This window comes from Cantharellus anzutake, assembly GCF_015039405.1.
Source record: "Cantharellus anzutake strain C23 chromosome Unknown EI90scaffold_22, whole genome shotgun sequence".
NCBI lineage: Eukaryota > Fungi > Basidiomycota > Agaricomycetes > Cantharellales > Hydnaceae > Cantharellus > Cantharellus anzutake.
Window position 1 is genome coordinate 451749 of NW_024066972.1, and position 27701 is coordinate 479449.

At 48.7% G+C, this 27701-nt stretch overlaps 14 protein-coding genes across 14 annotated transcripts; 7 read left to right on the top strand and 7 right to left on the bottom strand.

The window, feature by feature from the left end:
* The first annotated feature begins 914 nt into the window (after positions 1 to 914).
* EI90DRAFT_962321 (uncharacterized protein) lies at positions 915 to 2038 on the top strand. The gene is made up of 5 exons (XM_039068291.1): positions 915 to 1059; positions 1115 to 1184; positions 1237 to 1354; positions 1416 to 1984; positions 2033 to 2038. Exons 2-4 carry the CDS (start codon positions 1127 to 1129, stop codon positions 1699 to 1701), a joined length of 462 nt encoding a protein of 153 aa, XP_038916318.1. The 5' UTR covers positions 915 to 1059; positions 1115 to 1126; the 3' UTR covers positions 1702 to 1984; positions 2033 to 2038.
* On the top strand, positions 1617 to 2385 carry EI90DRAFT_3057032 (uncharacterized protein). Its single transcript, XM_039060267.1, has 3 exons — positions 1617 to 1688; positions 1738 to 1984; positions 2033 to 2385. The coding sequence occupies exons 2-3, from the start codon at positions 1911 to 1913 to the stop codon at positions 2193 to 2195; spliced, it is 237 nt and encodes a 78-aa protein (XP_038916319.1). The 5' UTR covers positions 1617 to 1688; positions 1738 to 1910; the 3' UTR covers positions 2196 to 2385.
* EI90DRAFT_3123307 (uncharacterized protein) lies at positions 2328 to 2733 on the top strand (the record flags this gene model as incomplete). Its single annotated transcript, XM_039063602.1, has 2 exons — positions 2328 to 2405; positions 2470 to 2733. 2 exons carry the CDS (start codon positions 2328 to 2330, stop codon positions 2731 to 2733), a joined length of 342 nt encoding a protein of 113 aa, XP_038916320.1.
* Positions 2734 to 3129: 396 nt separating this feature from the next.
* Positions 3130 to 3793, bottom strand: EI90DRAFT_3057035 (uncharacterized protein). Its single transcript, XM_039060268.1, has 3 exons — positions 3358 to 3793; positions 3206 to 3282; positions 3130 to 3154 (listed from the first exon to the last, which is right to left on the bottom strand). Exon 1 carries the CDS (start codon positions 3725 to 3727, stop codon positions 3362 to 3364), a length of 366 nt encoding a protein of 121 aa, XP_038916321.1. The 5' UTR covers positions 3728 to 3793; the 3' UTR covers positions 3130 to 3154; positions 3206 to 3282; positions 3358 to 3361.
* A 4-nt stretch (positions 3794 to 3797) lies between these two features.
* On the bottom strand, positions 3798 to 4476 carry EI90DRAFT_2995819 (uncharacterized protein; the record flags this gene model as incomplete). The annotated part of the gene is made up of 2 exons (XM_039056200.1): positions 4245 to 4476; positions 3798 to 4173 (listed from the first exon to the last, which is right to left on the bottom strand). Coding segments are annotated over exons 1-2 (600 nt in total), but the record flags the coding sequence as incomplete, so codon positions are not given.
* A 2629-nt stretch (positions 4477 to 7105) lies between these two features.
* Positions 7106 to 8242, bottom strand: EI90DRAFT_3196776 (uncharacterized protein; the record flags this gene model as incomplete). Its single annotated transcript, XM_039066411.1, has 3 exons — positions 8059 to 8242; positions 7346 to 7992; positions 7106 to 7270 (listed from the first exon to the last, which is right to left on the bottom strand). Exons 1-3 carry the CDS (start codon positions 8156 to 8158, stop codon positions 7106 to 7108), a joined length of 912 nt encoding a protein of 303 aa, XP_038916323.1. The 5' UTR covers positions 8159 to 8242.
* A 4493-nt stretch (positions 8243 to 12735) lies between these two features.
* Positions 12736 to 13830, top strand: EI90DRAFT_962380 (uncharacterized protein). The gene is made up of 2 exons (XM_039068292.1): positions 12736 to 13289; positions 13347 to 13830. Exons 1-2 carry the CDS (start codon positions 12910 to 12912, stop codon positions 13489 to 13491), a joined length of 525 nt encoding a protein of 174 aa, XP_038916324.1. The 5' UTR covers positions 12736 to 12909; the 3' UTR covers positions 13492 to 13830.
* On the bottom strand, positions 13829 to 15547 carry EI90DRAFT_3016270 (uncharacterized protein; the record flags this gene model as incomplete). The annotated part of the gene is made up of 5 exons (XM_039056968.1): positions 13829 to 13998; positions 14188 to 14428; positions 14757 to 14792; positions 14893 to 15225; positions 15368 to 15547. 5 exons carry the CDS (start codon positions 15545 to 15547, stop codon positions 13829 to 13831), a joined length of 960 nt encoding a protein of 319 aa, XP_038916325.1.
* A 367-nt stretch (positions 15548 to 15914) lies between these two features.
* Positions 15915 to 17431, bottom strand: EI90DRAFT_2995826 (uncharacterized protein; the record flags this gene model as incomplete). Its single annotated transcript, XM_039056201.1, has 2 exons — positions 16876 to 17431; positions 15915 to 16815 (listed from the first exon to the last, which is right to left on the bottom strand). Coding segments are annotated over exons 1-2 (1293 nt in total), but the record flags the coding sequence as incomplete, so codon positions are not given.
* A 1968-nt stretch (positions 17432 to 19399) lies between these two features.
* On the top strand, positions 19400 to 21518 carry EI90DRAFT_3057069 (kinase-like domain-containing protein; the record flags this gene model as incomplete). The annotated part of the gene is made up of 10 exons (XM_039060269.1): positions 19400 to 19429; positions 19501 to 19782; positions 19847 to 19915; positions 19972 to 20157; positions 20214 to 20286; positions 20341 to 20546; positions 20597 to 20937; positions 20963 to 20987; positions 21064 to 21376; positions 21435 to 21518. Coding segments are annotated over exons 2-10 (1465 nt in total), but the record flags the coding sequence as incomplete, so codon positions are not given.
* A 467-nt stretch (positions 21519 to 21985) lies between these two features.
* On the bottom strand, positions 21986 to 22460 carry EI90DRAFT_3057077 (uncharacterized protein). The gene is made up of 2 exons (XM_039060270.1): positions 22266 to 22460; positions 21986 to 22202 (listed from the first exon to the last, which is right to left on the bottom strand). The coding sequence occupies exons 1-2, from the start codon at positions 22397 to 22399 to the stop codon at positions 22034 to 22036; spliced, it is 303 nt and encodes a 100-aa protein (XP_038916328.1). The 5' UTR covers positions 22400 to 22460; the 3' UTR covers positions 21986 to 22033.
* Positions 22461 to 22468: 8 nt separating this feature from the next.
* EI90DRAFT_2871186 (uncharacterized protein) lies at positions 22469 to 22840 on the bottom strand (the record flags this gene model as incomplete). Its single annotated transcript, XM_039053856.1, has 1 exon — positions 22469 to 22840. A coding segment is annotated over one exon (372 nt), but the record flags the coding sequence as incomplete, so codon positions are not given.
* A 740-nt stretch (positions 22841 to 23580) lies between these two features.
* EI90DRAFT_962764 (uncharacterized protein) lies at positions 23581 to 24529 on the top strand. Its single transcript, XM_039068293.1, has one exon. The coding sequence runs from the start codon at positions 23907 to 23909 to the stop codon at positions 24216 to 24218; it is 312 nt and encodes a 103-aa protein (XP_038916330.1). The 5' UTR covers positions 23581 to 23906; the 3' UTR covers positions 24219 to 24529.
* Positions 24530 to 25989: 1460 nt separating this feature from the next.
* EI90DRAFT_3016274 (uncharacterized protein) lies at positions 25990 to 27340 on the top strand (the record flags this gene model as incomplete). Its single annotated transcript, XM_039056969.1, has 3 exons — positions 25990 to 26065; positions 26272 to 26439; positions 26505 to 27340. 3 exons carry the CDS (start codon positions 25990 to 25992, stop codon positions 27338 to 27340), a joined length of 1080 nt encoding a protein of 359 aa, XP_038916331.1.
* Positions 27341 to 27701: the final 361 nt, after the last annotated feature.

A 27701-nucleotide genomic window follows, 5' to 3' on the forward strand; every position in this document is an offset into this window, starting at 1 on the left:
TTCTTTAGCTCAGCCGGAATTGTCCCTGTTTACTTGGAACTCATGTGGCCGTGTGATGAATTGGCAATGGGGATATGAATGTGCTTACTTACATAAATAACACCGCCCCCCACCATTCAAAGCCTCAGGTACTAGAAATGGCTGCCAAGCACTACGGAATTCCTATTGAATATAACTCACCAAACTAGCGGAAGCGCCAAGAGAAGGCCTCGGAATAAATACATAAAGTGAAATGATAAATTGTTTACGGCATTTTGATATACATAATTGAATGCGTTCTTAAACACGTTTGTAACAATTTAACAAATACGTCATAAATGCATCGAAACCCGTCTGTGCTAACACATGGGCCGTTGGATGGTTGTATAACAAAAAAAACGCCATCCCGGGCGTTTATGCAAACATTATTCTGACATGACCTGACACCATTCACGTGATTGGCAGCGCCAAAAACCTGAATGTACCCCCTTCAAGGTAATTCAAGTCCGTTCCTGCCCAAGAACACGTTGTAGTACTTGGCACAAGCATCACTGCATTTTTTAGTGTCAATACTGATGTTCGCTCCGGATGCGTCTCAAGTGGTGGAAACCGTGCTTCTTGAACAACAAACCGCCGTAGATTCATGCAATCTTAAAAGGCCAATCTTAATCTTAACTGTAGGAGGGGTTGGAGGGGGGGAGCTTTGGTGATGTGTATTTGGGTGGATATCATGATTCCGTACGTTCGCTCTCTCGAAGAACGGTAGCATCCGCTGGCGTGATCCCTACTTTCGCCTTTGCCTTCAGAACGCCTGCTTAAAGAAAATCCCTGTCACCAGCACAGATTGGCTTGGGAAGTTTATTTGGGTTCATATCATTTCCCTCCCTCTCCTTTGCCTTGGTTACAACCTTTCCGCTTTCAGCGGCTCAGACGAGAAGTTAAGGTTTGGCATAAGGCAATGTTGTAGCATTTCTTAACTGGACACTACAGCGCGTTGTCAACGATAAATTACGTGTGGGCTTGATACCGGAGTGGGCTGAGGATGAAGGATTTTCTGCGCCGCAATCCACTGGGGGACTCGTCAGTTGGTGGCGAATTCTTCAACTCCAAACTCCATCGTTAATTACTTCATCAGGATCCGAGGAGCATGTCAAGGATTGGCTTATCTACATTCATGCGGTATAATCCATGGAGCCATCAAACCAGTACGTTCAACAATAATTTCGTCCTGCTTTATTCTACCGATGGTCGCAATAGGAGAGCATTCTTGTCTGGGAGTGGGTTGTAATGCGCAATCATGCGATTTCCGGCCCCCCTCCATGCTCGACGGTTTTACAACGCATGCTGAATCACCGAGCGTGATGAACACCCCTAGGTACGCTTCCCCAGGACTGGTGGAGGCCATCATCACCGGGCGAAATGATAGCGACGTTTAGGCTTTTGGGTGTCGGACCCGTTCCAGCTTTCTTCGGTCATCTCCAAGGGCCCGGCAATGTCGGTTCCCTTGAGAGGCGCATTTCGGCGTATTTCGAACCTTTCCCTGAGCTACGACCCAGCGCTGCTAAGCTCAGTCACTTGATGCATTTATTCAGGGCCAGAACCCAGCGTGATAACTCCAAAAAAGACTTGTATCAAACGCTTCGGCTTCGCAACCATCTAAGGAAGGTAGTTTCTTTTTACTGTATGTGGACCCTTATTCAAGCCGTTGGCTACTCGATATGAGCGTCCTGGCACAAGGGGAAACAGTGACCAACCTACCGGTTGAGGAGCGGAGGATTGGTGGGTCGACGAGTACATGAGGCGGAAGGGTAGCGTTCCATTCCCTGTTCGTTTCTGATCAGAACATAGCGGCACGACCTCGTCCGACTCCAGAAACTTTGGAATCCTCACTATCAGGTGCTTCCAAGGAGAGAGAACAGAAGGAAAAGCCAATGGTATGGTCACCACTTATCAACTTATGGTTCCTAGGCGTCGTACCCGCTGGGGTGCCCAGGGTGGCAGAAATGTGGGTATTGCGCCTTTCCCGATGATTCAGATCATGGATAGCACACAGCGACCCGCATCACCCACCCAATCGTCGATCACACCCTCGCATACATCCGTGTTTCCCGCGCCAGGCACGCCAGACTCATCCTACTGCCAATGCAACATCGACACCTGCTTCTCTCCGGGCAACTCTTATACGTCAACCCGGCCAGCCATATGGAGCGACTTAAGCGCAAGCACCAACGCCTCAACCACTTCAGCGGCCCAGATGGTCCCGGCTCATTCTCATTCCGCATCAATCACGCCCGCACCTGATCAACCAGACGTCGCTATGGCGCAGGGCCAACCCAGTCCGAGCCGCGATGCTATCTCGTCACGTCCTCACTCACAGCCGCAAAGCGCAGCTGTCAAGAGGGGTCCAGTGGGGGTGGTCCGAGATCGTAAGTGGATTGTAAATTGTCCTAACAATAGCATTGACTTATCTCGCCGGTTTTCAACTGATAGGATGTTCAAAGCCAGCCTGAGACGCAGAAGGCCACACCTCCCACTCGCCCTTTGGGGCGACCGGGGACATTTTCCCCTTCTTCGTTTGTGGCTCCGACCACTGGAGGTCCAACGACTTCCTCGGGACCCCGTCCGCCTCAGCCTTCCGCTGCTATTACTCTGCCCGGACATGTGCATGCGGGTGTGAAAAGACCCGGGTCTCCGTCAGGTCAATATGATCCAGATAGTAAACAGGACCCTCCTATACCTGACCTGAAACGTTGACGAAACTCCTCTTCGGATCGCGTAGGCAACTCCACTGGAACCGCCCAAGGTCAGTATTCTACTTTCACTGGAGCCTACGGCACCCAACCTCGGGCCCCCATTGCATACATTCAACCTCGACCTAACATGCCGATGAACACTGGAGGAACCGGGTCAAGGCCAATTCCTCCAACATCCGATGGGTTCTGTGCAACGAATCCCGTCCGCTCCGACTCCAGGGGTGGGCTCTTTCATGAGATCCACGCGACCCTCACAGGGCCAATCTCCGAATCCACTAAATCCCACCGACAAGGACCGCTGCAAGCCCCCCCAGCAACATCTATTATACATCAATTTTTTGCATGCTTGAGGAGAGGAGTAGCTGTTCGTGTGGCTTTTTGTGTTTTTTAAACTCCAATCCGTTCTCGTATCTTTATCACCCCTACACACATTGTGAATTTCTTGCATTTTTCCTTCTTCCCTCTATTCTCACCTTATTATCATACTTTATTTGTTGATTTGCCGAATTTTCTTGGTTGCATCGTACCGCGCGTGATTTGGCTCGGTACACTAGAGTCATGTTCGATTGTGAACATGGGCTGTCCTGTAGTAAAACACAATTTTAACCAGAAGCGCGGTACATACACAGCTATCCAAAGTGTGGGAGGAATGATGACCAAGACGGGGTCTGGTATAGGTCAGGCGGAGGTGAACGCAAAGAACTGAAGGTGAGAACAAGGAGGATGACCCGCGTAGCAGCGTAAACAAGTCCAGTAAGTAGTATCATAACCCCACCAATAGCCGGAATATAACCCCCAATCAATTCGCCCAACATTAGAAAAACAGGAGCCACTGTAATACATATTGCTGAAACCCACCATAGAATCATCTCCGCGCGTGTCGGAAAGGGGAACGACCATGCAAGGCAATGGATTCCCCCAAAGATTATCCCAGTGGCTATAAATATGGACATCGCTTCCGACCCCTTGGGCTTACACACCGGCATGAGGAACATCAAATCTGCATCAGCCCCCCTTTTAGGTGTTGGTTGATCGACATTTGTCTCGGGAGTCGGAGGAACGGAAGGGGACTCTCGCGTCACATGGATTGGGAATTGAATGTTAACGGGTTTATGCCACCACAACACGTAAACAAAGACGCATAATGCCGCATACGCCAGCGTCATTGTCTCGAGTTGTGATCTGCGCAAATGGCCTGCCCATCGTCCGACATATTGAGTGATAAACCATAGTAGTTGAAGGACACTGATAAATTTCGAAACCGCATCGCTTTTGCTTCTGTCAAGAATTTCTTTCTTTGTTATTGCGGCCTTTCTAGTATTCCCGGTCTTCTCGATTATGCCGGGGTATCGCTGCAGGTCGTTCAGGTCCACCACTTTTCCTGTTGACGAGTCGAGGAAACCATCCATGACGACAAAGTATGAATGCGTCAAGGTCCACCCTTGCGACAAGTACAAGTCAGTGCCCCGTCCGCTCCTAACTTGTGCATTTCCTCTCAAATTCAGGACACACCTTCAACTATCTTGTATTTTTTTGACATTCTCCGAGACAACAAGAATTGGTGCCATGCAAACGCCAGAATGATCTCCGGTGAAACCAGTGAAACTATCATCAAGGTAATGCGTGATTTGGGCATCCCGGTATTGATATGATCAAAATGCTTTGGTAGATCTGGGTGTACCGCCGTCCAAATGCAAGCAAACACGGTTAGGAGACAGCCATAGACGATGCCCCACATCGTTCGGCAATTCCGGCAACCATCAGATACATTTTGCACGAAACAAGTCGTATTGTGGGGGGAGATGGGCGCTGAATAAACATTGTGAGCAAGAAGGACGTTGATAAGAGCAGTCGCCATCAGATCGAGTGTGGGTACAGGTATGAGCAACTATGCGACTTCCTGGTTCCAAATTACATTTGGCCTGGCGAAGCTACGAAAACAATGCTGCTTCTCAGAAATTAAGCAGCACGCGTCATTCACTTCGACTTTGGATTCAGTTTGGTGGAAATTTACAGCAATATATCGGAAGCATCTCAGCAGGCTGATGATTTTAACAAGTAGTACTGTGCTTGATCATTACCATAGTATAAAGTCAAAGTCGCTAAAATCAACAACGGTGATTTGCCTCCAATTTGCTACCATTTGGGATTATCAAACGCCTGGTTTGGACGCGAAGGGCTTAGCCCTCCTGCCCCATTGAATCGTATTGCTGATCTATCACTAGCTTCTACCAGTCCCACAACTACAAATACTGGGATGTATGATAATATACCAGTGTGCCTTTCAATGGCACACGATCATGAAAACGGGCACCGGTTTGGGCACTAGAAAGTAGCGCAGCGACGGCCTCGACAACGCCGAAGCCTCTTATATTGAGAGTGACGTGGTAAAAGCACATTGAAAAGACTGAGGGGGAGTTTGGGGGATGGCGGTGGGTGACTCTAAAATGACAGGCAGTAGCATCACGCAAGCAGAGTACGAAGTGAGGTTATGAAAAAAAAAAAAGGAAAGAGTCGAAGAACCAACAAACAGGTTTCATAAGGGAAAAAAAAAAACGAAAACCTAGCGCCACCCGCCAAAGGCAATTGAAGGCATCAAAACCAGCGAACGACATTGAGCGAGCCGAGGCGTGCGGTGGACGCCAGGCAATATTGACAGAGTAGGCACAGGCACAGAGGCCGATGCATACGGCGGACGCGAAGAAGGTGCGGAAGGACCCGAAGGCCAGAAGCCGACGCGTGGAGCGGACGTGAGGGGGGGAAATGGTAACTTAACCCAAGAACAGTGAAGAGAGACTAGCCTAGAAGACTGCCAGACCTGCGAACTGAGCATACGCAGATGATCAGTATGCGAAGAGCCGTAGGCGGGTATGGCAACAACTAGATATCCTGAGGCATGCTGCGGATGTGAGCACCAGGATCCGGGGGCACACAAGTCTCATTTAGATCCCAGTAGTTATATAGCGCCACGAGAAGTGTTAGCTTAGTCACCGCCAAGAAAAGGTGGTTGAGTATGTGAGACCGAGGCTGAAGAAACGTCCTGGTTGTTATGATAAGCCCCATGCGGAAGTATCGCCGAGCGGCTACGCTCAAGTGTTAAGGAGAGTGAGCCAAAACTTTCATCAAAGCTATGCTACAGTTGGGGAAACGCACGGACGGGTCAGGGAAGCAGTGTTAGGAAGTGGGATGTTGCGCGTTAGCATGGCGCACGAGTGCATGCTGCACCATGAACTCTTTCGTCACATGGATTGGGAATTGAATGTTAACGGGTTTATGCCATAAACAAAGAGACATATGCAAGCGTCATTGTCTCGAGTTGCGATCTGCGCAAATGGCCCGCCCATTGTCCGACATATTGAGTGATAAACCACAATAGTTGGAGGACAGTGAGAAATTTAGAAAACGCGTCACCTTTGCTTTTGCCAAGAATTTCCTTCTTCGTTATTGCGGCCCTTCTAGTATTTCTGGTCTTCTTAATTATGCCGGGGTATCGCTGCAAGTCGTTCGGGTCCTTCTGACGGGTCAAAGAAACCATCCCTGACGACAAAGTATGAATGCGTCTGACTTTCGAACCATCGAGACCAGAGAATCCTGGCTTAGTCCTAGAACTCGTACATATTTGTCTTTGCGAACAAAGTAATCCAGAGTTGCGGGCAAGTTGCGGGAGTACAGTACGTGACCAGCCGCTCTTAGGGGAGTACTACGCACAAGCTGGAAAGCATACACAAGTCGAGCCTTCCCCCCTTTGCTTTTCTAATCAGTACGATCTTTTTTGGTTTTTTGATTAGGTTGTGTGTTCATCACGACACTCACACAGTCACCCTCGCTTTTCTGAACAGCGGCTGGGTGGAACGAAATGAAAGTCGGGCAGCGAGTAGCCATCATGCTTATCTCAGACCCCCCCCCCCCTTTTTTTTTTCCAGTCGATAGGATTTTTTTGCTTTTGAATTTGGCTGTGTGTTCATCATGGTCCTCGGTGTAGGTTTGACACCATCGCCCGACCTTTCTCAACAACGGGTGGGTGGAGCTGGATGAAGCTTAGATGGCAGTCGTATCCATTTTTTCCCCTAATCAATAGGATTTTTTTTGCTTTTAAATTAGCTTGTGCGTTCATTGCGGTGCTTAATGTAAGATCCCCCGACTTTTCTCAACAATGGCTGGGTGGAACAGGATGAAACTCGGGTGGTGAGTAGTTATCATATTTATCTCGGACCCATTTTCTCTTTATATTAATCGATAAGATTCTTTAATTTAGGCTGCACATTCATCACGGTGCTCAATCGGCAGGAGCAAACATAGCAGGGAAAAAGAGGCAAAATTAGGTTGTCCTGTAATTAAACACAATTTTAACTAGAAGCGTGGCACATACACGGCTATCCAAAATGCGGGAGGAATGATGACCAAGATGGGGTCTGGTATAGACTAGGCGGAGGTGAACGCAGAGAACTGAGGGTGAGAACAACCAAGATGACCCGCGCAGCAGCGTAAACAAGTGGAGGAAGTACTAATATAAGTACTACTATAAGTAATTCTATACCCTGAAGAATAACACGATCCCCAACCCGTGCAGAAAGAAGTGCAAAAAAGATCCTAATCCGTGCGACAAGATCAACCCCTACAATCAAAAATAGAAAGGTAGGAGCCACTGTGATATATATCGCTGAAACCCGCCATAGAATCATCTCCCTGCGTGTCGGAAAGGGAAATGACCATGCAAGGCAATGAATTCCCCCAAAGATCATCCCAGTGGCTGTCAATATGAACAATAATTCCAACACCTCGGGCTCGGACACCTGCACAAGGGACATCGGATCTGCATCTGTCTCCATTTCAGCTGTTGGTTGATCGACATTTGTCTCGGAAGTCGGAGGAACGGAAGGGGACTCTTCCGTCACATGGATTGGGAATTGAATGTTAACGGGTTTATGCCACCAAAACACGTAAACAAAGAGACTTAATGCCGCATACGCCAGTGTCATTGTCTCGAGTTGTGATCTGTGCAAATGGCTTGCCCATCGTCCGACATACTGAGTGATAAACCATAGTAGTTGAAGGACAATGAGAAATTTGGAAAACGCATCGCCTTTGCTTCTGTCAAGAATTTGCTTTTTCGTTATTGCGGCCTTCCTAGTATTCCCCGTCTTCTCAATTATGCCAGGGTATCGCTGCAAGTCATTCGGGTCCACCGCACTTCCTTCTCCTTTTGATGGGTCGAAGAAACCACCCATGGCAACAAAGTATGAATGCACCAAGGTCCACCCTTGTGACACGTACAAGTCAGTGCCTTGTCCCTTCCTAACTTATTCCTCTCAAATTCAGGACACACCTTCGACCACCTTGCATTTCTTGGATATTCTCCAAGACAACAAGGATTGGCGCCATGCAAACGCCAGAATGATCTCCGGTGAAACCAGTGAAATCGACATCAAGCCAGTGCGTGATTCAAGCCACAACCCGAGCCAGGTACTACGATCATATAAAAAGGCCCTAACTTCATCACGAAAGTTTTGAACTGAATTAAAAATGGTCAGGGTTAGCAGGATCCCGAAAGAATTCATGGTCACTGTAGAACTGCGGCAGATTTGGGTGCACTGCTGTCCAAATGCAAGCAAACACGGTAAGGAGACAGCTATACATGATACCCCACATCGTTCGGCAATTCCGGAGATCGTTGCAACCATCAGATACATTTTGCAGGAAACTAGTCGTATTGTGAGGGGAGATAGGCGCTGAACCAGCACTGTGGGCAAGAAGAAGAAGGGTGATAGGAGCAGTTGCCATCAGATCGAGTGCGGGTACAGGTACAAGCACACCAAATACCGGTTGGGTATAAGCTTTATACTGTGCGTCACGAAAACCGGTATGGCTCTAGAGCACTCAGGAGTGCTCTGGAGATTGGTTGCATACTCCCAAGCTCTCAAAAGCTCCCACAGCTCCTGAGTGATCCCAAGTAATTCCGGACGCGATTTTTCACATCATGTGACATCCAACCTCACCTATCTCATCTTTGACTGCTAATGTCCAGAGGCATTAAGTGCGTCGCTGGTGTATTGTGGTCTTCAAACACTTTGAGACTTGGCTGTCAATCACTAGAGGCATTTGTAGTGTTTAATGCTAGTTCTTCACCTCATTTTTGACTGCTGGTGTCTGGGGGCGTTAATTTCGCCACTGGTGTATCATTGAAGACTTTCATGGCTCCCTTTCCCAAGTTGAAAGTCGGCTGTCAAGCACCAGCCAAGAGGCATTTGGAACATCGCTAGTTCTTACAATGTGGACTGCAAACCCACTGTCGGCTACAATGGACAAATAGACAAATAGATTCGGCCAACTCCGCTACAATGGGCTCGGATACAAAAGTATAATCACGTGTCAGGAAAATTTTCAGTTGGGCCACAGCACTTCACCCCATCCTGCCGTTCCCAACCTCAAATCATCAGCAAAAGTCTGTTATGCTCCGGAGCATCAAGAGTGGCTGGAGCATGTGGGAGACAAAACAGCAGATTGGGCACTCCTGGAGCCAATAGTGTTCTCCTGGGAGGGGGTTCAGGAGCAGCTGGGAGTGGTGAGGAGTATGTAATGTGCCAGGAGCAGTGGGAGGAAAATTTTGGTCTCTAAAAAGTTGAAAAAAAAAAATTTAGGGAAAAATCAAAAAAAATTCAGGAACTATAGTGCCTTTAAAGTGCTTTCAGGACATATAATTATTTGCAAAATTGAGGAAGAAATGATGGAGAAAACTGGAAAATACTTTCGGAGACCTGAGAAATAATGAGAACTGAATTGATGGGAAAGTCTGAAAATTGAATAGGAAAGTGAGGGGAAGCCTTGTAAGCATTGTTATTTTCTGCTGTTCTGATTTTTCCTGATTGTTCTTGGTCTCACTCCCAGCTGCTCCTGGACCCTCCCAGGAGCTTTCAGGAGCTTCCTGGAGTATTGAGGAGCAGCTGGGAATGAGACCAAGAAGAATCGGGAAAAATCAGAACAGCAGAAAATAACAATGCTACAAGGCTTCCCCTCACTTTCCTATTCAATTTTCAGACTTTCCCATCAATTCAGTTCTTGGGTCTCCAAAAGTATTTTCCATTAGCTGCTCCTGGACCCTCCCAGGAGCTTCCAGGAGTATCCAGGAGTATCCAGTAGCAGCTGGGAGTGAGACCAAGAAGAATCAGGAAAAATTAGAACAGCAGAAAATAATAATGCTACAAGGCTTCCCCTCACTTCCCTATTCAATTTTCAGACTTTCCCATCAATTCAGTTCTCATTATTTCTCGGGTCTCCAAAAGTATTTTCCATTTTTCTCCATCATTTCTTCCTCGATTTTGCAAATAATTATATATCCTGAAAGCACTTCAAAGGCACTACAGTTCCTGATTTTTTTTTAAATTTTTTCCCTAATTATTTTTTTCAACTTTTTAGAAGTCCCTATTTTCAAATTTTCCTCATTTCCCTCTATATCCCCCCCTCATTCTCCCCCTCATTTCCCCCTCATTTCCCCCTCATTTCCCCCTCATTCTCCCCCCCTCATTCTCCCCCATATTCTGCCAGCCCGAAAGTGATTAAGTTGCCAGATTAATCATATATCGGGCCATAAATTTTGATTGTGTATTGGTGAGTCTCAGTGTCCTTGATATATAGTATAGTGTTTGATCTAAATGTTAAGCAGTGTCTTGTTGTGTTAGTCTTGTGGTAGGAGGTATTCATGGGGGATCTTCCCTCTTTTTTTCCTTTTCATTTTCAAATGCTCCAGGAGCTCCCAGAAGCTTCTCACCCCTATACACTTTGAAGCATTTAAATTGTATTTACTGGATATGTTTGTGCACAAAGCAATGCTCCAGGTCCTCCTGGGAGTGCCCTGGAGTACCTAGCCAACTCCGGAGGAAATGGGCTGTTCCTGGACCGGCCAATCTCCTCCTGATTCTCCCAGTGCTCTCGATACTCCGGAGCACTCAGGAGCATAACAATTTTTTGCTGATGATGTTCCCATAACACCACCACCATTAGTCTCTATGCCACATGGCTGCGTCTGGGAAAACTATAGCACACTTGGTGCACTGCACTTCCTCTGCCATGGCTGGCTTTTGCAACCACATCATCACTCTGCACACAGGCGTTGTCTCTTGAACATAGAACTCAAAACTCGGATTTCACAGCAGGGATAGATCCCTCCACCTCTATTGAGCTCACCTTATGTGTTGACTGGATCTCATAGCCATGTTTGTACATGGCAGTGCGGCTTTCCCGTGTGTTCCATCTGAGTGGACGATTCATCAATACAGGGTAAAATTGACCCGATGACACTCCATGCTGTGAAAGTCCCCTCATGTACTGTTGTAATGTAGTGGGATATGCTGCTCTGTCATGTCGCGACCGCGGGGTAACAAATTTGATATCAACAACAACAGGGTAAGATTGTCTAGTTGGTATGGTTGGGGTGACAGTGTCCTCTGGGTTGTGGCGTCAGATTTTAGTCATGTCTGGGTTGTATGTGAAAGCCTGGCACTTGAGTTACTCTGTGCTCTCCACATTGTTCTCCTGGTCTGTTTGTCACGTTGGCTCCTTGAATCATCAAGTGCTCAAATTCTAGATCCCAGTCTCATGGGTTGTGCTTAGCTATAACTCAGTACTGTTACCATTCTGCAAGGAGTGGTCCAATGTCTCATTGCTCGGCCTTGTGAGTTTTTCCAGTAATTCAATATTTATCATCTGACAGGAAGTTCATTGTAGGTACCAACGCGGAGCTGCCAGAAGTGTGTGAGGTGGAGGAAGGTGGTTCATTGGATACTTAGATATGACAATTAGTTACATTTCCTGTATGTAGTTAAAGAATTTACAATTTCTTCTTTCTGCAACGTGAATGTTTAATGCATAAACTGAGTGGGTGAGATCCAGTATAATATGTACTCCAGAGCACTCCAGAGCACTCCGGAGCACTCCAGAGCACTTCAGGAGCAAACCAATGCTCGGGAGCACTCCAGAGGGGGGTACCTTTCTCCCGGGCTCTAATAGCTCTAATCGCTCAGGAGCACTCAAGAGCTGATAGGAGCGTCTGCCGGTTTTCGTGACGTGGACTCATCCCGTTCAGCACTTTATCAGACATGCGACTTCCTCAAGGCAAGCAGGAATAGATGATTCTAGGGGTTCCGAATTACATATCCGATGACTGGTGGTGAAGCGAGCTGCCAAATTCAATGTGAGGGACTGACTGGCCGATGGACGATCGGACGCCGCAGTGAATTCAATGGGCTAATACTATCTCTAACCATTCCGGACTTTCATATATCAAGATATGATAGGTCCCTATGCAGTTATCGAGCAGGTAAACACGCAAGTGAAGGCATCGTTTTGTAATCTTGAAGTTTTTTTGAAGTCAAGTCTAAGAAGCAGTGCATGAAAATCATAACCGCGCGGCGCGTAGCCTCATTCAAATTCAAACAAATGTCACTTTTGTCTAATTTGTTGCCATTTCGAGTTATCACCAGCCCCATTCGTCCATATCGCCGCGCGTGCGCCGGCTTGTTTTGGATGCCACTGTAATCAACTTTTGAACCCGCCGCTGCTCGAGTTTCTCTCTGGCAGAATGGTTTCTGCTCTATGGCGCGGAACTTACTTACGAATCCCCATCGGGCACTGGAAAGGCACTGTACCGAAACCAGGAAGTATGAGAAGCTAGCGCATCATGCAGGTCGGAACCCCTGGGTCGCAGGAGTGAAGCCACAAGTTGGCCAGGGTACAATATTGCAAGGTGGCGTTATAATTATTAGTTGAGTCCATCCATACAATGACGTTAACACTTTCGTGGAAGGACGACATGTTTGCAGAGCAAGTCGACATTAAATCCAATAGCCCGGGTGTAGCGATTGGGCCATATCCGATGATTCAGGTCATAGCGACCCATGTCGCCTATCCAATTGTCGACGGATACATCTGTGTCTCCCGCGGCAGGCACGTAAAACGAGAGACTCATCCACTGCCACCAGCGCCACTACCGGCATCGTCAGGCCCAGCGGTTCAGCACCCTACTTGAACATGCAACAATCTGGGCTTTGCTGGTGTTGCAGGCGAAATGTTCGTTGCTGGTCAGCTAAGCAACTTTGTGGATTACCTAGCTGGAATTAACGGACGCGAGTTGTAACCTACATGATCAAGCGGTTCTTGGTCCTCGAACCTTGGCGAGAAAAATATGTGCAGGGTCGGAAACGGAAACCGTCACCTTCATTGGACGCCAGGGGAATTATTGCGGAAACGAAGACAACCATTACTGTGCTTTTGTACCCGCTGTCGCGATTGCCCTCTCCCTGACTGTCAATCTGCGCTTCTGCCCTTCCAGTCTAGAGTTATTGCTCCTACGTGTTCTGGACTGCCTGCCTTCAACCGCTACCTGTGTCTGCTGCTAGCATCTGCTGGTTCCCTACATCCCCCGCCCGCATCTTCGAGCCCTGTACTTGTGTTTTTGCCCGCCGCATATCTTCGTCCGCAGATTCTTTATTTCTTTGGGTCAGCTCTTTCGGGTATCTTCTGTCGTCACTTTACTTGCCCTCCTTTCATTCTGTGTCATCCTTTGTGAGTTTCTTTCGGTCATTTTTCAAAATTTTAACGCCAAAATCCACTTGGTTCCAGTCTTGCTGTGTGGGTCTACCCTCATGCTAAATACTCAAGCGGCCCTCTGACTGAATCACCGTTCGCAGCCGCCTTCTTCACTGCGAATTCCCACCTCTCTAAACAGCATGGTCCCTCTGCAGCAACGACTACGAACTACAATTAGTAAATTGCCGTTGTGCAGTCCTGCCGGCATCCCTCGTATCATCTTTGTATCCACCGACTTACAGAGGGGCGGCTACTCTAGGCCATACTAGGAATTCCACACCGTTCTAATGATCATCTCCCAGTTGTTCTAATAGCTTCGTATATTATCGCCTTGACCGTACTTCTAGCTATCTTTTACATCAACAACGCCATCGAAAACCTTCCCTTCGACTCTGACCATCTATCCCTTTTCATACCCCAGGGCTCAGCTTCAATCCTTGCTGTCTACCTCTGCCACCACACCGACTATCGGGTCGAGCTCGCGGACTGCCGTGTCTGGGACGCCCTCATTGGAGTCACCACAGTTCCGTCCCACTCATCTCAACTAGGGCGGTGACAGAGAGGGTGACAGAGAGTACGTTCCCGTGCCCATACCAGTTTCGGCTCATCAGGAACGCAATTGTCTCTTTTCGGTTCACGACAAATGGGTGCAAGCATTGTACAACGACACGAGGGATCGAGGAAGCTATTAATCCACCTCAAGGATTATTGTTCGAGCCAGTCCAAGATGTGCGCATTCGCTTAATCCCAGCCAGTATGTGCTTTTTGCAGATGGTTCTGGAACATCTCCCAAGCTCGGAGACAATCGTCGGGTCAACATGTTCTACGGTGCTCTACTTCCACTGCACCCTACAGTATGGCACCCATCACACACATTCGGCGTCGACCCAACATGTCGATGAGTACGGGAAGATCGGGTCGGGGCCAATTCTTCCCTCTCCCGACGAATCCTGCAGAACAAATCTCATCTGCTCCGACTCCAGGAGTGAACGCCAACGCATCGCCCACACAAAATCCCTTCCCAGCCCAACAAGGCCAACCATCGCTACTGCCCCAACCTCCCCAGCGGCAACAATCAATCGTACAACCATCCACTCTAGAGGACCGAATGCTAGCTAATGGCCCGAACCGTCAAGCGCTTCAAGGGATTTACACTGATCCCCTGCGTAAGCTGCGACGTTGGGGTGCCCGTCGACTGGGGAGCCGAGGGTTGGCGAGACGATTGGCAGAAGTCAACTCTTGGTATTGGGCAGAGGATAATGATGCTGTCTCCTCACACACGAGGGACTTCGGAAGCTTCATCGGGTGCGTCATCGTCGCTTTCGTTTAGCCAACCGTTCTTACTCACCCTGGGTGATTTTTAAGCCTTCAATGTTGGCACCCCCGTTGAACTCTTTCTCGCATCCTTCCATCTCTTGATCTCGCCTCGCTGATTATACGGACCTTGCCGGTATTGGGTGAATACTTCGGTGCGGCTTGCTTGTGGGATGGATTGAATGAGATGATGAATGTTACAGGCGCCGTAAAACCTGAGACGATGAGTTATCTCCCTTTCCGAACTGCTCGCCCAATTTCGGACCGTCGTGACCTCTTTCGTTCCTGTTCCCCCCTCGCGTATTCCTCGCGCCTTGGCTCGAGGATCGAGGACCTCGTAATCATGTTCAGCACGATGCATCTCGTCATTCCTAGGTAGTCGATGGCTCATCCAACCAGTGTCATTATCAACCTCAAGTGCAGCCTCCTCACCATCCTCACCCGTTTCTTCGGGCTTTGTATCATCTTCACTCATGCGATTGCTTGAAGGTCCCTCGACACGCGCATCCTTCAGCCTGGCTTTGAACCGGTCAAGAGCGGCAAGGAGGGCGCTTTCATCCTTTGCTTTCCTTTTCCTCCCGCAGGCAGCCCGTTTTCCCTTTGAGTGTTTTCCAGTTCTTGTTGAAGAAGAGAAGGCCCTGATTTAGTCCTTTTCGATTTGGGTTCATCCTTGGAGTCACGACTCACTCGGCTGTTGCGCACAGGACATTGCTCTTACTGCCTCATCATGGGGAGCTTACCCAGGCTGGCCCGGTGATGCTAATATGATCAGTCATTCGATTGGGCAACTTTTTTGGGGAACTGGAGACCGTGCGGATCATGCAGAGTGACCAGTACATTTGGCCAAGGTGACCGCGAAAGCCGGAGTTGGCAAAGAACCGCCCATGAAGCAGAGCGAAGGGCTCAAGAAGTTCCTTCATTCATTCACTGGACGCCGGTGAGAACTTGAGGGATCAGCCGCGGATGGCGCATCCTTTGAGCAGGCGAGGGGTGAAGCTTTGACAGCACCGGGGTGCCAGGTACGATGTCATTCAAGTCCCCACCCTATGGCCCTGCCAGTCGCGCCAACCGTGGCGAGTTTCAGGCACGAAAAGGGGAAGAATGGTGTGGGGAAAGACACGGTGGTTATTATATTGATGATGCTGGGAGAGGTGAAAATTGAACGGATTGCGAGAGTCTTTCTAGTGGTCTGATGGATTTTAATCTCAATTGTAATGGCGCATCTGGGTCGTATTCGAATGCAAGTAACATGCAAATTGAAACAAGAAGCATGGTACATACATCTATCCAAGATGTGGGAGAAATGAGGTCCAAGATGGGGACCGGTAAAGATCAGGGGGAGGCGAACGCAGAGAGGTGATGGTAAGAACAAACAAAACAATCCGGGCAATGATGTAAGAGGCCTCCATGAGAAATCCACATATATTAAGTACGGAAGAGCTAAAATTAGCAGCCTCGCGATGAGCTATACCAAAGACAAAACCCCTAAGAGTAGAACGATAAATATCGTCTGCGGGGAGGAGAGTGATCCGTCGTGTCGACATGTACAAGGCGTAAGGAACAGGGCACGCCATAATAATTATCGCTGAAATCCGCCACAGAATGGTCTCCTTGAGTGTTGGAAAGGGAAATGACCATGCCAAGCAATGAATCCCCCCGAAGATGATGCCCGCGGCTAAACTAGCCCAAACAGGGCCATATCCAACGATCTCCGCTAGAGTGGGATTCAGAACTGCCCCATTCTCCAGACTAGGTGCTGGCTGATCGGCATCGACGTCCGGAGGATTGGGACGGCTGGAATTTTTCGTCACACGGATCGGGAGTTGGATGAGAGTAGGTTTATGCCACCACAACACGTAATCGATGACACTTAGTGTCGCATACGCCAACGTCATTGTCTCGAGTTGCGATCTATGCAAACCGCCCGCCCATCGTCCGATGTAATGAACGATAAACCACAGTAGTTGAAGGATAACGATGAATTTCGTAAACCAGTCCCCTTTGCTTCTGTCAAGAATTTCGCTTTTTGTTACTGCGGCCTTCCTAGCATTCCCGGACTTCACAATTATGCCAGGGTATTGCTCGAGAACGTCCAAGGGATCTTCGTTCCTTTTGGGAATCACTGCTCCTTCGGATGGGTCGAAGAAGCCACGCATGATGACAAAGAATGAATGCGTATCCGTCCATCCTTGTGAGGGGTAAAGTCAGATTCTTGTCTTGTGTATTTCTCCTCAAATTCAGGGCACACCTTCGATCATCCTGCATCCTTTTGACACTCTCCGAGCGTCCAGGAGATCTCCCAACGCTCCCCCCAGAAGCACCTCCGGTGCAACCAGTGAAAGTACCATCAAGGGGCCACGGGTCACTCCAGGCAACAGTGAATGGCCAGGCTTTGGTATGTTTGGGTGTACAGCCGTCCAAATGCACGCAATAATCGTGAGCAGACAGGTATAGATGATACTCCACATAGTTTGACAGGTGCGTAGGTCATTGCAAGCATTAGATATATTTGGCGAGAGACTCGTGGCATTATGAGGGAGGATAGGCATTGCATAAACACCATAGGCAAGAACGACGGGTAGAGGTACAACCACACCAATTAATACAGGTTGAGTATAAGCTTTATACTGTGGACTGGGCATGTCCCTATGTTCAGCGCTATGTCAGCCATGCGACTTCCTCAAGGCAAGCTGGTAGATGATCCTAGGGGTTCCGAATTACATATCCACAGATCTTCGATGACAGCTGGGAAGCTGCCAAGTTCAATGTGAGGTGCCTAGCTGATGATCAAACGGACATCGGACTTGATCGTAACTGCCGTGACAGGACGCTCGGTGGATTCAATGGGCTAATACTATGGCCGGGGACAAATGCGGTTCCGGAAATGTCTAACTATTTCCGGACTTTCACACGTCGGCATGTGATGGTTCCTATGCAGTCGTCGAGTAGGTTAAGCACGCAAGTGAAGGCATCGATCGGCAGCTTTTCTGAAATCAAGAAGCAGGGAAAATCATACCGCGCGGCCGCGCGTATCCTCATTCAAATTTCACTTTACATAGGCTCAGTTTGGTCTGATTTGCTACCATTTTGAGTTATCACCAGCCCCATTCGTCCAAATCGCCACGCGCGCCGGCTTTTTTTTGCATTCAACTTGGATATTACAGCAAACAATTGATTCCGCTTTTGGTTAATTTCCCAGGAGAAACATTCCAGCAGCGGGGGAACCTTGGTTGGAATCCCCGTGGGGCACTGGAAAGGCAAACTGCAACGAGGAAGTGTGAGAAGCGCATCATGCAATTCGGAAATTAAACACCACAGACGCGCGTGTTGAACACGCACCAGCGTAGAAGCCAAGTTAATGAATTCACTCCGTATCAGTCTCCTGAACTATTCGAGAGAGCTGATCAGCTAGTACTACTAGGGAATCCCTGTCAGGGGATGTCGCCTCATAGCTTTCAAATCACCAAGGCCAGCGGATCCCTGCGCAGTCCCGGAGCTTGCACAAGCACATTTTGTTTTCGAATCCTAGCCATGGGATAACCCCTGCATGCCTTAAGCAACTGAGGACTGCCAGATCCCACAGCCTCTCACTGCCCCCTGCTGCGCATGTCGCATGTAGCAGGCATCAACGGTCGAATTGCAACGACACGTTTGCAGAGCGCAAGTCATGTCGACCTCAAATTCAACAGCCCAAATGTAGCTATTGCGCCATATCCGATAGTTCAGACTATAGCGACCCATGTTACCCATCCGATTGTCGACCGGCATCAACTCGCATACATTTGTGTCTCCCGCGGCAGGCACGTCAAACGAGAGACTTATCAGGCCCAGCGGTTCAGCCCCAAGTTCACTGTTTGGGGAGACCACCTTACTTTGACATTTAACGAACCGGACTTTGGTGGTGTTGCAAGCGAAATGTCTGTTGTCGGTCAGATAAACAACTGTGTGGATTTCCTGGCTGGAAACGGAGGCGAGTTGTAACCTACAATGATCAAGCAGTCATTGGCCCTCGAACATTGGCGAGAAAAGTACAACGTCAAAAGCGGAAAACATCACCTTCATTGGACGCTGGGGGATTATTGCGGAAAAGAAGATAATGATTACTGTGCTTTGGCTCTGGGGAACGAGTAGATTGTTGAATTTCTGTTATTTATACCAGAGGCCCCGCTCTTACAAGCAACCTAACACACCCAGAACGGATTTGTACGGTCGTGAGCCCCACGCATAAAGCGACACAAAGGTAGAGCAGCGAAACCTACATACAAACTTACACGAGATACGAGAAGAGAGGTGAACACGAAAGTCCTCATGGATCTGATACAACAGACGATGCACCTTGGGCTGCTATAGATGCTGCACCGAGAACATATCGATTCCCTTCCACCGACCGCCCATTGAGGCGGTGATGTACATGAATTTCGTTAGCGGTGGAAGCTGGGGACATTCCCACATAGTCATACCCTCGCGCTTAACACCGACCTTAAGTCCAACAGAACGATCCAGTAAAGCCGCATCGGCGTATGAAGATAAGGTACCATCCTGCAGCATCACTTGCTCCCCTGGAGTTTGTGATAATTCAGGTCTGGCTGGCACTTTTCTCGATCCTGCCTACGATGGGAAGGCCAAACAAAGAGGGCACCAAGAATGAGGTCTTTTTTTCGGAGTGTAGCTAGGTGTCTTGTTGGATGTTTAACCTCGGGAAAGCGCCAAGAGCAGTCCTCGGAGTAAATACACGATAACAAGGTGTCCACGATTCGGGTATGCATGTCCGCTTTTGTCCAAGTGATGCCCAAAGTACAAGCGTATGTTCATGGGAGTGATATAATCCGTCGGCTAACTGGCGAACTCACCATCCTTGACGCCGTTCACACAGGTGATTGGGAGCGCCAAACTTGAATAAGTAGTACACTCCTTCCAAGTCCGTTCGTGCCCAAGAACACGTTGGAGTACTCAGCACAAGCGTCATTGAGTGTCAATAATTATACTGATGTTCACTCCGGATGCGTCTCAAGAGGTAGAGGCTGTACTTCTCGAAGAACTATCTGCCGTAGATCCACGCAACCTTACAAGTTTGGTCAACGTCGATCTTGATCTCAACTGTAGGAGGGGCTGGGGGGGCTTTGGTGACGTATATTTGGGTGAATATCATAATTCCGTGCGTTCGCTCTTTCTTCGGGGATCAGCGTTAGCGCCCACTGACTTTTTACTTTTGCTTTCAGAACGTCTGCGTGAAGGTGCTTAAAGAAGTCCCTGTTATCAGCACAGACTGGCTTGGGAAGTTTATTCGGGTTCGTATCGTTTCCCTCCCTCTCCTTTGCCTTGGCCACAACCTTGCTCCTTTCAGCGGCTCAGACGAGAAGTCAAGGTTTGGCACAACTTGCAGCACGGAAATATCGTAGCATTTCTTGGCTGGACGCTACAGCGCGTTGTTGACGATAAATTACGTGTGAGCCTGATATCGGAGTGGGCTGAAGGTGGGAACGTGAAGGATTTCTTGCGCCGTAATCCACTTGGGGACCGCCCTCATCTCGTCAGTTGGTTGCGGATTTTTCAACTCCAAACTCCGTCGCTAATCAAGTCAGTTAGATTCGGGGAGCATGTCAAGGATTGGTTTATCTACATTCATGCGGTATAGTCCACGGAGACATCAAACCAGTGCGTTCAACCATAATTTCGTCCCTAGTACTGGTTTATTTACCGGTGACTGCAATAGGAAGTATATTTGTCCTGGGAGCGGATTGTAATGCACAATTATGCGATTTCGGGCTTTCCTCCATCCTCGACGATTTTACAACGCACGCCGAATCATCGAGCGTGATGAGCACTCCTAGGTACGCTTCCCCAGAACTGGTGGAGGCCATCATCACCGGGCGAAATGAACCCAGTGATGTTTGGGCTTTTGGGTGTACAGCTGCGGAGGTGAAAGTTATGCTCAGGAATATGAGCCCAAGGACTGATTTGTGGTTCAGATCCTCACCGACCAGATCCCGTATAAGTGGGTATCAGGCCCGTTCCAGCTTCCTTCGGCCATCTCCAAGGGCCCTCCTTATGAATGGAGCAATGTCGGTTCCGTTGAAAGGTGCCTTTCGGCGTGTTTCGAACCTCGCCCTGAGCTACGACCCAGCGCTGCTGAGCTCAACCATCTGCTTGAGCGGGTGCAGCGAGGGGAAACACTGACCAGCTTACCAATTGGGGAGCTGAGGATTAGCGGATCGATGAGTACAAGAGGTGGAAGGGTAGCGTCCCATTCCCCTTTCGTTACGTGTCAGAACAAAGCGGCGCGGCCTCGTCCGACATCAGAAACTTCGGAGTCCTCACTGCCAGGTGCCTCTAAGGAGAGAACAGAAGGAAGAGCCAATGGTATGTTTATGATTACCACTTATCTGACTATTTCAACTTATCTTATGGTTCCGCGTCGAACCCGCTGGATCCCCAGGGTGGCACAAATATTGGTATTGCGCCATATCCAACGACAGATGACATACAGCAACCCGCATCACCCACCCAATTGTCGATCACACTCTCGCATACATCGGTGTCTCCCACGCCAGGCACGCCGGACTCATCCACTACTGCCAACCCCACTATCAGCACCATCAGTCCCGGCGGGTCAGCCCCGCGTTCACTCGCAGAGCAACCGCCTTTTATACGCTATTTTCATAACAATCCTGACTTCGCTGGTATTGCAACCGAAATGTCCGTTGCCGGTCAGATAGGCAACTTTGTGAATTATCTGGCTAGAAACGGAGGTGAGTTGTATCCCACATGATGATACGGTTATTGGCCCTCAAACCTTGGTGAGAGAAGTTCGAGAGGAAAGGCAGGGACGAAAACGGAAAAGGTCACCTCTGTTGGATGCTGGGTTATCACGGAAAAAAGATGACGATTATTGTGCTTTGGTCTTTACCTGGACATAAAGGGCGAGTAGATTCAGATTGGCCAAAGCCTCGTTGAGTCTGTACACTTAAATCAGAAGCCCCACGCGTAGGAATACCCTAATACGCCCAGAATCAAACAATCAACTAAACAAACGGCAAAAGATGAGAAGCACGAACCCGGTAAGGCCAGCATTCGGCCTGCCTTGTTGCACCATCTGAGTATTTTTGCCAACAATATTATTCATGCGAGGGACAGACCCCCCAGGCATGGTGAGATCCGAGGGAATGGCTCGTATCTGAGTGGCACCAGGGGGAATTGGTTCGAGCGGTCGGAGATGGTCTCTTTGCAGCCATCCAAGGACCTCGGCAGTGCAGGGATGCCGGATGCCAAGTGAATCACTATGTAACTGGTGATGTCATGAATTTGAATCTTAATTAACGCAACCGCGCTCATGGTGAGTCATGTTCAATTGTAAACAAGGGCTATCCCGCAGTACATAAAACACCAGAAGCGCGGTACATACACAGCTATCCAAAGTGCGGGAGGAATGATGACCAAGACGGGGTTTGGTATAGACTAGGCGGAGGTGAACGCAAAGAACTGAGGGTGAGAACAAGGAGGATGACCCGCGCAACGGCATAAACAAGTAAAAGAAGTACCATTATCATAATACCCAAATCATCATCAACATGATCACTAAGCCATCTGGCCAACATTATAAAGACAGGAGCCACTGTAATATATATTGCTGAAACTCGCCATAAAATCATCTCCGTGTGGGTTGGAAAGGGAAATGACCATGCAAGGCAATGGATTCCCCCAAAGATCATCCCAGTGGCTATAAACATCGACATGACTTCCATATCCTTGGGCTCAGACACTTGCACGGACATTGGATCTGCATCAGTCTCCGTTTTAGGTGTCGGTTCATCGACATTTGTCTCGGAAGTCGGAGGAACGGAAGGGAACTCTTCCGTCACATGGATTGGGAATTGAATGTTAACGGGTTTATGCCACCACAACACATAAAGAAAGATGCATAATGCCGCGTACGCGAGCGTCATTGTCTCCAGTTGCGATCTTTGTAAATGGCTTGCCCACTGTCCGATGTATTGAGTGATAAACCATAGCAGCTGAACGACAATGATAAATTTGGAAAATGGGTCCCCTTTGCTTCTGTCAAGAATTTGTTTCTTTGTTATTGCGGCCTTCCTAGTATTCCCCGTCTTCTCAATTATGGCAGGATATTTCTGCAAGTCATCCACCGGCAATTCCAGTCCCGAGTCGACTCGGAAACCATCTATGACAACAAAGTATGAATGCGTCAGGGTCCACCCTTATGACGAGTAGTGTAGCAGCGGGCATCATCTTCGGGGGGATCCATTGCTTGGCATGGTCATTTCCCTTTCCAACACCCAAGGAGACCCTTCTGTGGTGGATTTCAGCGATAATTATTGTGGCGTGCCCTATTCCTTATGCCTTGCACATGTCGATACGATGGATCACTCTCCTCCCTGCAGACAATATTTATCGTTCTGCTCTTGGAGATTTTCGCTTTACTATAACTCATCGCCAAGCTACTGATGTTTGCTCTTCCGTAGTTGAACTATGTGGGTTACTCATGGAAGCCTCTTACATTATTGCCCAGATTATCTTGCTTGTTCTTACCTTCACTTCTTTGCGTTCGCCTCCCCCTGATCTTTACCGGACCCCATCTTGGACCTCATTTCTTCCACATCTTGGATAGATGTATGTACCGTGCTTCTTATTTCAATCTGTATGTTTTATTACCGTTGTTTACATTCGAATACGACGCAGATGCACCGTTACATTTGAGATTAAAAACCATCAGACCACAAGTTATGTAGGGATAAATTAAAAGACTCGCAATCCGTTTGATTTTCACCTCTCCCAGCGTTAATCACCTTTTCTTTCCCCACACCATTCCCTCCCTTTTCGTGCATGAAACTCGCTGCGGTTGGCAGGACTGGCAGAGCCGTAGGGGTGGGGACTTGAATGACATTGAAATTGAATGGAATAACTCCTAAGGGTTCATCATAAGCATAGCATAGTAGCACATGAACTTTAGTACCTGGCATCCCGGTGCTGCCAAAGCTCCACCCCTCGCCTGCTCAAAAGATGCGCCATCCGCAGCTGATCCCTCAAGCTCAAGTTCTTACCAGCATCTGGTGAGTGAATGAAAGGACTTCTTGAGCCCTTCGCTCTGCTTCCTGGGCAGTTTTTTACTAACTCCCGCTTTCACTGCCATCTTGGCCAAATTAACTGATCACTCTGCATGATCCGCACCGTCTCCAGTTCCCCAAAAAAGACGCCCAATCAAATGACTGATCATATTACACGGGCCAAGCTCCCCATGATGAGGCAGTCGTGACTCCGAGGATGAACCCAAATCGAAAAGGACCAGATCGGGGCCTTCTCTTCTTCAACAAGAACTGGAAAAAAAAGAAAAGGATGAAAGCGCCCTTGCCGCTCTTGAAAGCCAGGCTGAAGGATGTGCATGTAGAGGGACCTTCAAGCAACCGCGTGGGTGAAAATGATACAAAGCCCGAAGAAACGGGTGAGGATGGCGGGGAGGCTGCACTTGAGGTTGATAATGACACTAGTTGGATGAGCCATCGTTTGGAGTTCCCTAAGAATGACGAGGCTGAGATGCATCGTGCTGAACATGATTACGAGGTCATCGATCCTTGAGCCAAGGTGTGAGGAATACGCGAGGGGGAACAGGAACGAAAGAGGTCACGACGGTCCGAAGTTAGGCGAGCATTTCGGAAAGGGAGATAACTTATCGTCTCAGGTTTTACGGCGCCCGTAACATTCATCATCTCATTCAATCCATCCCATAAACAAGCCGCACTGAAGTATTCACCAATACCGGCAAGGTCCATATAATCAGCCAGGCGAGATGGAGAGATGGAAGGATGCGAGAAAGTGTTCAATGGGTGGTGCCGACATTGAAGGCTTGAAAATCACCTAGGGTGAGTAAGAATGGATGGCTAAACGAAAGCGACGATGACGCACCCGATGGGAGCCTCCAGAGTCCCTCGCATGTGAGGAGGCAGCGTCATCATCTTCTGCCCAATAGCAAGAAGAGAACCTGCCTTGGCCAATCGTCTCGCCAGCCTTCGGCGCCCCAGTCAATGGGGTCCCTAGCATGGCAGCTTGCGCAGGGGAATCAGTGCTCGAGGATTCGGGTCATTAGCTAGCATTGGGTCTTCTAGAGTGATTGTTGTACGACCGATTGTTGCTGGGGGAGGCTGGGGCAGGAAGGGGATTTGCAGGTTTGGAGGTTGATTTTGTGGGTGTGCTGAGGGCGATGCATTGGCGCTCACTCCTAGAGTCGGAGCCGACGAGATTTGTTTTGCAGGATTCCGTCGAGAAGAATTGGCCTTGACCCTTACTCATCGACATGTTGTCTCGACACCGAGTGTGTGTGATGGGTGCGGTGCCGGAGGGTGCAGTAGAAGCAGGATATCGTGGAGCATGTTGGCCCGACGATTGTCTCTGAGCTCGAGAGATGTCCACCATTTGCAAAAAAAACACACACATATCAGCTGGGATTAGGTGAATTCACAGATCTCGGACTGACTCGAACAATAATCCCTGAGTGGCCTCCTCGGAAAGGATTCCCATTTCATTGTACAGCGCTTGCACTGAATCTCTGAAGCTACGACAATAGTCAATCATGTAAATATGGAATCTATAGCATCCAGTGCCCGAGTAATTGTCGCGAACCCAAACTAGTGGGAGCACGGGAACGTATTCTCTGTCATCGTCCTAGTTGGAATGAGAACAGTTGCTTCACGGCAGTCCGCGAGCTCGACCCGGTAGTCATTGTGGTAGCAATAGACGGCGAGAACCGAAGCTGAGCCATGTCGTATGAAGGAGCGATAGATGGCCAGTGTCAAGGAAGGTTGTCGATGGCGTTGCCGATGTAAAGAAGCACCGCCAAGGTGATAGTATACGAAGTTATTCAGTACAACTAGGAGATGATCATTAGCGCGGTGTGGAATTCCCAGTACAGCTTAGAGTGGCCAGCGTCCTGTAAGTCATGAAGGATGTGCCAGACGCCAATAAGACTGGGGTTCATTCACCCTTTATGTAGTTTCTAAGAGAGAGGCCTATCCCCTTCGGGGATGTGGGGAAGGGACCTAACTCTACAATTTGCGGGGAATGCGTTTTCTCGCATCGAGTGTTAGGAGACCATGGCAATGACTGAGCCAACACTTCCTGGGGGGTTATATAACTATATCTAGTGCCCCAAGGGCCCGAACCGGCCCTGGTTTTCATGGCCGTGCACCATTGAAAGGAACAACTGGTATGTTATCGCAACAGTCAACCGCTTATGTAAAATCGTCGATTGCGGTGACTGAATCTAGAGTCAAATTTAAAATTTGTTCGAAGTGAATGACGCGCGGTAACTTAATTTCACATCGATGCAATTCGAAATCCCTGGAATTGCCGCATGGCTGATAACGAGCTGAACATCGGCAGTACCCCAGTTCACATTATAAAGCTTAAGTATACTCGACCTGTATTTGGTGCGCTTGTACCCCCATTCTACCAGATCTGATGGCAACAGCTCTTATCAACGTTCTTCTTACCTACAATGTTTATTCGGCGCCCACCCCCCCTCACAATACGACTTGTTTCCTGCAAAATGTATCTGATGATCCCCGGAATTACCGAATGATATGGGGCATCCTCTATAGCTGTCTCCTTACCGTATTTGCTTGCATTTGGACAGCAGTGCACCCAGATCTACCACAATCCTATGATGATGATGCCTCAGTGCTTATACTGCGCGCTGTCATGATGACCTGGTCACTGGTTCTACCGGAGTTCACTCTGGCGCTTGCATGGGACCAATTTTTGATATCTCGGAGAATATCAGAAAAATTCGAGATGGTTGAAGGTGTGCCCGGAATTTGAGGGGAAATGCACAAGTTAGGAAGGGATGCGCTGACTACTTGCCACAAGGGTGGACCTTGACGCATTCATACTTTGTTGTCATGAATGGTTTCTTCGACCCATCAGAAGGAAGCGTTGTGGGCCCGAATGACTTGCAACAATACCCCGGCATAATTGAGAACACCGGGGATACTAGAAAGGTCGCAATAACACAGAAGGAAATTCTTGACAGAAGCAAAGGCGATGCGTTTTCCAAAATTATCACTGTCCTCCAACTACTCTGGTTTATCACTCAATATGCCGAACGATGGGCAAACCATTTGCACAGATCGCAACTCGAGACAATGGCGCTGGCATATGTGGCATTATATATCTTTGTTTACGTGTTGTGGTGGGAGAAACCCGTCAACGCTCAATTTCCAATCCATGTGATGCGAAAGTCCCCTTCTGTTCCTCTGACTTCCGAGACAAATGTCGATCAACAAACACCTAAAACGGAGCCTGATGCAGATCCGATGTCCCTCGTGTGGGTGGATGAGCCTAGGGGGTTGGAATTCATGTCCATATTTGCAGCCACCGGAATAATCTTTGGGGGAATTCATTGCCTTGCATGGTCGTTTCCCTTTCCGACACGCACGGAGATGATTCTATGGCGGGTTTCAGCGATATATATCACAGTAGCTCCTGTCTTTCTATTTTTGATTTTTCCGATTGGATGGGTTGCAGGTGTCGCATGGGTTAGGGCATGGGTTGGGGATTGTGTTGCATGGCTTGATGATCATGTTCATGAGTCTATTCTTAAGGGCATAGTATTACTTCCTCCACTTGTTAACGCTGCTGCGCGGGTCACCCTGACTGTTCTCGCCTTCAGTTCTTTGCATTCACCTCCACCCAGCCCATACTAGACCCCATCTTGGTCATCATTCGACCCGCATTTTGGATAGTTGTGTATGTACTGCACTTCTAGTTAAAATTATGTCAGGGCATACACCCTGACCTAGCCCATACCGCATCCACACCCGCACTCGCACCCGCACCCGTGACTGCACCCGGCTGTTGCACTCCCCGCGCGCGCCCTGTGCCGGATGCTCAGTGCGGCCGGATGGCCCGGACCTCGGGTCTCGGGTCTCATGTGACTTCCGGATATCTCCGGAAGTTTTCGATGTATTGTGGCCACTGTGGGAAGATGAGAAGTTAACTTCCTTCTCATCTCTGACCCACAGTAGGCAAGTTGTATATACTTGCCTCTCTTTTATATATCATCTC